Genomic DNA, 9,154 nt, shown 5'->3' with positions numbered 1-9,154 from the left:
ATATATAAAAACTTAATTTTTGATTAGTAATATGCATTGCTAAGAACTTCATTTGGACACCTTTAAAGGTGGTTTTCTCTATATATATATTTTTTTTTTTGCACCCTCAGATTCCAGATTTTCATCTAGGCCAAATATTGTCCTATCCTAACAAACCATACATCAATGGAAAGCTTATTTATTCATCTTTCAGATGATGTATAAATCTCAATTTCGAAAAATTGACACTTAAGACTGGCTTTGTGGTCCAGGGTCACATTTAATAAAAACACGAACGAATTAAATCATAATACAACGCTACACACACACACACACACACACACACACACACACAATTACTTGTATAAAGTACTTATTAAGGACATTTTGTGCTTTTCCATTTTTTTTAAAGACAACATTTGATGACAGTATCATTGCTTACACCATGCATTTCCAATTTTCTCGATATTCTTTATAATTTCCCCGAAAAGCCACTGTATCAGTCTCTGCAATTTATCTCGTTGTCGACAAGTTCATAAATAGAAAAATAGCCTCATATTTAGAGCGCCGCAAAGTTTGACAAGATTGTTTTATGAATAGAATTGTGATTGAATCCAGTGACGTACGTGATCTGTAGATGCTGCGTTAAATCATAATTCGTACTGCAATGAAGAGCTTTTACAACTACTCATTTAAAATCCTGGGATCTTTCTTTCAACTGTGATACAAATTCCACTCTGCTGCAAGGAACAAACGCATCCATATAAACCGCATGGAGTGCTGTTTGCCATTATACAGCCACAATTGTCGCAAAACCCTGACATCCGGCGAATTATTTTGCAGCGGTATGATGTAGGCATGACGTATTTGACAGCTGGAATCGTTTTGGATGAGAAAATAAGACACTCATATGTTCTGATTCAAGTTCATCTTTAATTACAATTAAAACATGTCATTCAGAGAGCAGAGCAGATATAATGATTGAGATTCTTCAAACAATATATAGGATCTAGATGATGGAAATGTATGTAGCTTTCTGTTGGGTACCAGCGCATGTGGAAGTAAAAGGAAATGAGTTAGCAGACGAATATGCAAAGGAAGCAACTCAGAAAGTAGACATAGATATGCAGATAAAGTATGGTAAGAGTGGAATGAAGTGTTTAATCAAGCAACATGTGAAGAATAGATGGCAGAAATATTGGGAAGAAGAAAGAACAGGGATATGGTTTTATAGCATTCAAAGAATTGTTGGTAAGTACAGAGTAACAGGAAGAAATAGACATGAGGAAACTATAATCTCAAGGCTTAGATTTGGCCATACTGCTCTTAATATCGGCCAATCATAACGCACTGGATAGCTGGCCAATCACAGCACACCTCACTTTTTCAGACTGATGAGCTTTGCAAAAATCAACGTGTTTCAAAAAGGTGGGGCATAGAGGAGAAACAATAATGTACAGTATGTGGAAAATAATGTTTTTTTTTTTACTTTAAACCGCATAAACACATTTCATTACACCAAATACACAAAATAATGTTCTTTTTAGCAGCATCATATGACCCCTTTAAAGGACACGGGATTATATAATAGAATTTAGTGAAGAGTACGGTCCCGATCTACACTCCTAATCAGTAGGTGGCGGTAATGCACCTAAAAGTTGTATGCCATCCGCCATTAAACACCAAGAAGAAGAAGAAGATAGCTGGAATCTGATTGGCTGTTGCGGTTTGAAGCCTTGGAGATGGTGTTCATGGCTACCTGTCTGTATTTGTACTCTGTATGTATATTATATATATATATTATTTCACGTTCTCTCGAGTCTTTATTGTGTTAATTAGCAGATATCGTAAATTGTATCCTATAGCCGCAGGTTAAGAGAGTTTGAGTAACTTTAAAAGCAGTGTTGTTGTGAAAATGGTCAATAACCGCTGGCTAAATGCTAACTATGCTAATGCAGTAACATGTCAATCACAGAGTTTGTCAAATTCTCCTTCAGTTTAATGATCAGTGTTAGAATTATCGTATCAAATATTTCAGCGATATTAAATTAAATTACGCCGGTCTCTAAAAAGAGCCGCTTTAGTGTTTGTTTTAGGCTGAATTTAGCTGCCACAGCTGGTTTAGCACACCAGCTAACAGATTCATTGTTCTCAGTGCTGCAGCTACAAACATGACTATTCACCTTTTATTTAATATATTTGAGGTGATAAAATGGTTAAACTGCCGTTGATGGTATATACCACGTATGTTTGCGAACGTTTGCATTGTTATGAGTTAATATAGGTGTGCAAATACTCGCTGCAGCTGTTTTTTCAGAGGCAGAAAGACAATAACACTGAACTGATGGGTGACAGTTCATATTTACTCCTAAACAGAGAGATGATCAATGAAACGTGACAGATAAGTGTGTAAATAAGACGTCTTCAGATGGGTGTGGCTAAATGATGATTATGCACGAAAACATGCATATTTGATCCATATTAATACATATAAATGCATATATTATGTAAATGATGAATGTATATAAAAAAATCATGTGTATACATTCTTTAATAATGGGTATGTGTATTAGAATGATGATATTTCTATGTTACTGTGCATGTCTAGAATGGAGATCTGAAGCGGATGTGAATATGGATGCAGAACGCAAAGGCTGTTTCAAAACGACAAGACATTAATGAACGGTAATTTTGGCTCACAGCTGAGCTTTCTAATTATCTGTAGGCCATGGCTGTGTATACATATGTGTGTGTGTGTGTGTAATTTCTGTCATTTTGTAGTATATTAAAATGTGCTGTCTAAGCTTGTTTCTGGTTGGTTTGAGCATGCAATGCAGCTGACAATATCTCATTACTTTGCATGCAAGAATATTGTTATTATTTTAACAGCGATGTGTGCAGTTGTTTTCTTTCACACAGTTTTTCGCCTGTATTAATGTTTAGCCTATGTATTTGTTTATATATTCGTATCTATCATTGTTGTCCTGTTAAAAATATAAAGACATTTTGAAATATAGACTATTTATAATAATAACTATTACAAATATATTGTTTATAAGATTTTAAGAACATTGACACTCTTGTGACAAATAATATTTGGTAATTGTAGTGTTTTTTTTTAATTATTATTAGGATTTTACCAGCAGGAAGAGGTCTATACTCTCATTCACATTATTATTTAATTTATTTATTCGATTTTTTAATTACTGCTCATTTAATGCTGTGTCCAGTAGCCTAATTAACAATATATTATTATTTTTTAAAGATTTTACAATTTGGTTGTTGGGTTTAAGAAAAAAATGTATTGCCAGAAAAAGATTTTTCTAACTAGGCTGCTGGGTAACACATTTAAATTAACAGTGATTTCTAAATCCTAAATAATATTTAATGCATTTGTTTTAATTTTTATCTCTATAATGAAGCGATGTGTAGAGAATTAGTGCTGTCAAACGATTAATTGCGTCCAAAATAAAAGTTTTTGTTTACATAATATATGTGTGTGTACTGTGTATAATATTTATTATCTATATAAAAATACACACACATGCATGTATATATTTAAGAAAAATATGTTATGATTATATGTTGAATATATTTATATATAATATAAATTTTATATATATATATATATATATATATATACATGTAAATATTTTCTAAATGTATACTGTATGTGTGTGTGTATTTATATATACATAATAAATGTACACAGTACACCCACATATATAATATGTAAACAAAAACTTTTATTTTGGATGCGATTAATCATTTGACAGCACTAGTAGAGATCAAATTAATGAGGTGTAGATATTATAATCCAGATTGATTTCCCTGAAATATGTAAACATTGTGACTATATCAGACCGACATGTTAATGTCTGGCTCATTGTTTATTTGTCTTCCTATTTATTTGATCAATATCATATGGTGTTTGGGGGGTGGCTTTGCAGTTCCTTTAAATTTGGTATGCATAATTAATCGTCCTTTAATTCAAAATGATGAGCTTGTCTATCAGTTGCCTTCATAATGTCATGCGTGTGTTTGTCTGCAGGGACACAGGAGCGTCTGAGCCCCGTACTGCGAGATGTGACAGGATGCTGAACCATCACTGCAGAAGGAACCCAGAGTTACAGGAGGAGCTGCAGATCCAGGCGGCGGTGGCAGCCGGCGATGTCTACACCGTCCGCAAGATGCTGGAGCAGGGCTACTCGCCCAAGATCAGGGACGCCAACGGCTGGACACTGCTGCACTTCTCTGCGGCGAAGGGAAAGGAGCGCTGCGTGCGCGTGTTCCTCGAACACGGAGGTAAAGACTGTTTTAGGACAGTGGCAAGATGTGCAGAAGTGATTTAAAGTGTCAGTTGGTAAGAAAATCTAAAATGACCAGCCTAGTTTGACATTTACTAAAAACTGTGGTTAGTTTGCTCAACGTGACTCTTAAAAAACACATAATAGGCTAAATGTACAAGCTTCTTATTGCCACACAACAAAAGCGGATGGTAATTTAAAACTGCCAAGGTCCAAAAGTGACAAAAAAGCATGAAAAAGTTATGATTTTTGTGTATTAATCACCATTTAATTGTAAATGTGATCCCTCTCCACATTTTGAGTACTTTATTCTTGGTGATAACCAGTTTGAGGTGATATTTTACTCTCTTACACTCTATTTAGGTTCCCTATCTTGTCATTTCTTTTGCCTTGAAGCACTATACTGGTGTTGTGCTGCTCAGCTAGACACTGCTGTTCTGACATGTTCATGTTTAGGTGTAGTAATGCATGCTAGACGTTAGAGGGCGTTATAAAACAGGGCTGTTTTTGTCGAAACATCTGCAGATAGATTGATCCACAATCAAGTGTTCAGCTGTGCAGCTGATTGAGATTCAGAATAAATTTACGAAGACTGTCATCAGAATAATCAATACCAAGATACAGTCCTTTGATTCAAATATAGTAACATTATGCAAATGATCCAAATATTTGGATAGTGTGTTTGGATCTTTACAAGCTAATTAAGCAAATCACACCTCCACATTTATGCTGAGTTATGTGTGCCCAGTGCTTACATTTAGCATTTATGGCCAACTTTATAATGTTAGGGCCGTTCAATGTTAACATGATCATTTAAATTCTATACAATTAAACTTTACAATTGTCAGTGAATTTACTGTAGTCAGTATAAATGTTTCAGTGTTCAGGTTAACAAATTTGCTTGCAACTTTATTTACTGGAAACGACTGGATTAAATCAAGATTACATTAAGATTGGATAAATCATAGAAATTCTTTGGTCAAAAGCTGTAACAACACAGAATTATGACATTTCAGCAAACTAGTTGTCATTGAAATCATTGCAATCATCAGTTTAGGTATATATTTTGTTCCACTGAATTAAAAAAAAATACACAGTCAATAGTCATTTATCCACATTTAAGAATTAAAAATAAAATGCATGTTTCTAGCATGATTAGCAAGTTGCTAGCATGTTATTAACATGATTAGCAAGTTATTAGCATGTTTCTAGCATGGTGAAATCCTTCACTGTGTGATCTGCTGGAGAGACAAACACATGACAAATCTGAACTAATTCAACTGAAAGCCTAATTAAACTGAATTACTGAGTCTGTTATTTTCCTGTTTATTACTGTGAATCTGCTTTGAAACAATATGTATTTTATGAACAAAGGTGACTTGTCAGGCAAGAAACAAAAAAAAGTTTGTAAAAATTATTGCTATAATTATTATATAAGCAAATATAAAAATGCCATGAAATGTGCATTTATTTGACCTTCTTTTTGTTGCAGTAATGTGAGCGCTCTGACACTAGACATTTTAAAATGTTAAAATCCTAAAATGCCATGCAAAAGTGAATAAATTAAATAATAAATATGTTACAATTGCATATCGATAGACTATTCTTGTTTCTAGTATAATACATCCAAAATAATAATAAAAATATATATTTTGATAAACAGCATTAACTAAATAGTAATGAAATCAATAACATTTAAATAATAAAAATCAACAATACATTATTATATTATGAGGGCTAGATTTGAAAAAAAAATGAATGGAAATGGACTTAAGGATACTTGAAAATTAATAAAGTAATTTTATTGTTTAAAATATTATATTCATGTCATTCTTACATGTGCAAGATGATAGACTAAAAGGAAAATCATGCTAGAATCATGCTAGTAACTTCTTAATCATGCTAACAACATGCTAGTAACATGCGTATCATGCTAGTAACTTGCTTATCACATTAACAACAAGCTAATTGTAACGGGGCTGACCAGACGTGAGACGTGCGGATCCATATGCAAGCTCTTTATTAGGAGAAGACAGAGACGTGGTCATAAAACAGGCATGGGTCAGATGATGGCAGACAGGTATATGGCGGGCAAAACACAAGAATAGTCCTTGGGCTAACGTAGGTCGACGATCGGCAGAATCACAGGGGCGAGACTAGAGAGATAAATCCAGGGAGACAGGCAAAGATCAGAACTGAGAAAACTGACAAGGCAAGGCAAAACAAGGAAACACGGGCAGGATAACAGGAACTAGGAAAACTAACAGGCGAAGTAATACTCGGCAGTGAATGGTAGTTTGAGTGAGTGATATATAGTGAGTGAGTGATGTGAAACAGCTGTGTGCAATCAGTGAAAACAGCTGTGTGCAATCCGTGCTGAGTGCAATCAGTGCAATGAATGATGGGATATGTAGTCCGGGGCGATGTGCAACAGTGTGTAGTGCGAGAGTCAATGAAACTGGAAAGGGTGACCTCCGATGGCTAGCAGATGGAAGTTCATGGACCGGATTCGTGACACTAATAATATTAGGAACATGCTAGCAAAATGTTAACGTCATGCTAATTATGCTAGCAACATGCTAATCATGTTAGAAACATGTTAGTCATGTTAGAAACATGCGAACTACATACTAATCATGCTAGCTACATGTTAATAATGTTACTCATGCTTAAAACATGCTAATCATGCAAGAAACATGCAATCAACAACTAAACTATCTAAAATTTCAGACTTCAAGCTTTGACAACTGCTTTAAACTTTCAGGCTAGGCTTTCTCAAGCCAACCTAAAGTTTGTCTTGATTAACCTTTTTTTTTGGAGTTTCAGCGCAAGAGCGCCCTCTGGCCTTTGGATGGAGATTTACTGCTGATCACAGAACCGTGGCTTCACTGAAAGATACGCATGACAATCGCAGCTTCTGTCAAATCGCGATCTCGATTCCGTTAAGATTTATCGTGCAGCCCTAATCCAAATTTTCATGTACATTTTAGCTACACTGAAACAAACTTGAAACTCTGATTTTAATGTGACAATCTTGAAATGTGAACACCTTCCTGCTAGAATAATTTATTTTATTTTATCTGGTTATTCTATTTATTTATTTATTTATTTTTAAGAAAAAGCTTTGTTCAGCTCAACTAAACTAAACTTTTAGGTTCTTTCTTTTGAAGTCAAAGCTTTATTACCTTAGTATTTATCGTAATATCATATTCAGTATATATTGTAATTTAATATATAAAAAAATTTAATTATTTTACATACACACTACCGGTCAAAAGTTTGGGATCAGAATGATTTTTAATGTTTTTTTACAGGAGTTTCTTCTGCACATCAAGGCTGCATTTATTTGATCAAAAATACTGGAAAAAGTTTAATATTGTGAAATATTATATTATATATTTATTATTATTATTATTATATATATTAAAATAAATATTGTATTATATTATACATATTAAAATATAGTTTTTCTATTTTAATATACATTAAAATGTAATTTATTTATGTGCTCAAAGCTGAATTTTCAGCATCATTACTCCAGTCTTCAGTGTCACATGATCCTTCAGAAATCATCTAATATACTGATTTTGGTGCTCAAGAAACATTTCTTATTATCAATGTTGTCCTGCTTAATATTTTTGTGAAAACTGTGATTCATGTTTGTCAGGATTCTTTGATGAATAGAAGGAACAGTATTTATTTTGAAATAGATGTTTTTGAAACATAGGGCTGCACAATTTGGAGAAAAAATCTAATTGCGATTTTTCTGATCAAAACTGCGATTTAAAATGCGATTTACTACTATTTCATAAAAGAGCTACAGGTTTGTTGTGGTGGTTTTAACAGTACCAAAGAAATACCAAGTATTAGAATGATCAAATGCACATTATTATTCTTTATAAATATGGACTGGCTCCATTATATATCTCTGATCTCCTTTTGTTCCATTGTAACGCCTCCAGGGAACTTCGATCAACTAGTAGTCTTCAGTTGAAGGTCACAAGGTCACACTTGAAATCAAAAGGAGATCGTGCCTTTTCAGTGGCTGCTCCGATACTTTTTTTTAGGATTCTTCGATGAATAAAAAATTAAAAAGAAGCGCATTTATTTAAAATAGAAATCTTTTCTAACAATATACACTACAGTTCAAAAGTTTGGGGTCAGTAAATTTTTATTCTTTCTTTTTTTGAAAGAAATTAAAACTTTTATTCAGCAAGGATGTGTTAAATTGTTAAGAAGTGATAGCAAAGATTTATATTGTTAGAAAATATGTATATTTTGAATAAATGCTCTTCTTTTTAACTTTTTATTCATCAAAGAATCCTGAAAAAAGTATCGCAGTTTCCAAAAAAATATTTGCCAACATTGATAATTCTAATAATAAATCAGCATATTAGAATGATTTCTTGAGGATCATGTGACACTTTATACTGGGGTAATGGCTGATGGAAATTCAGCTTTGCATCACAGAAATAAATTATTTTAAAGGATATTAAAATAGAAACTATTATTTTATATTGTGATAACATTTTGCAAGATTACAGTTTTTTTTCTGTATTTTTGATCAAATAAATGCAGCCTTGATGAGCATAAGAGACTTTAAAAACAGTCTTACTGATCCCAAACTTTTGAACGGCAGTGTATATATAAATTATGTTATTAATATTATAATTTAATATTTTGCAACAGCGAATTAGCTTGGGAAAAAACATTTTATGAAACAACATTTTTATTTTTTAACAACAATGAACGAATTGATTTAGTACCTCAGTATTTATTATAATATTAAATATTTTTTGTGAAATGTGTGTATATATATATATATATATATATATATATATATACACAAATATTTTATATATTATATA

At 32.7% G+C, this 9,154-nt stretch overlaps 1 protein-coding gene across 1 annotated transcript in view; it reads left to right on the top strand.

The window, feature by feature from the left end:
• Positions 1-1,680: 1,680 nt before the first annotated feature.
• Positions 1,681-9,154, top strand: part of LOC107563239 (ankyrin repeat and SOCS box protein 7) — a 13,075-nt gene continuing 5,601 nt past the window's right edge. The window contains exons 1-3 of the mRNA XM_016248055.1: positions 1,681-1,757; positions 2,588-2,664; positions 4,031-4,284. Coding sequence (XP_016103541.1) covers positions 2,618-2,664; positions 4,031-4,284 — 301 coding nt within the window. The 5' untranslated portion in view covers positions 1,681-1,757; positions 2,588-2,617. The remainder of the gene's footprint in view (positions 1,758-2,587; positions 2,665-4,030; positions 4,285-9,154) is intronic.

The sequence above is a fragment of the Sinocyclocheilus grahami genome, unplaced genomic scaffold, assembly GCF_001515645.1.
Source record: "Sinocyclocheilus grahami isolate Dianchi unplaced genomic scaffold, SAMN03320097.WGS_v1.1 scaffold24.1, whole genome shotgun sequence".
Taxonomy (NCBI): Eukaryota; Metazoa; Chordata; class Actinopteri; order Cypriniformes; family Cyprinidae; genus Sinocyclocheilus; species Sinocyclocheilus grahami.
This window is presented reverse-complemented; position numbering and strand designations above follow the sequence as displayed.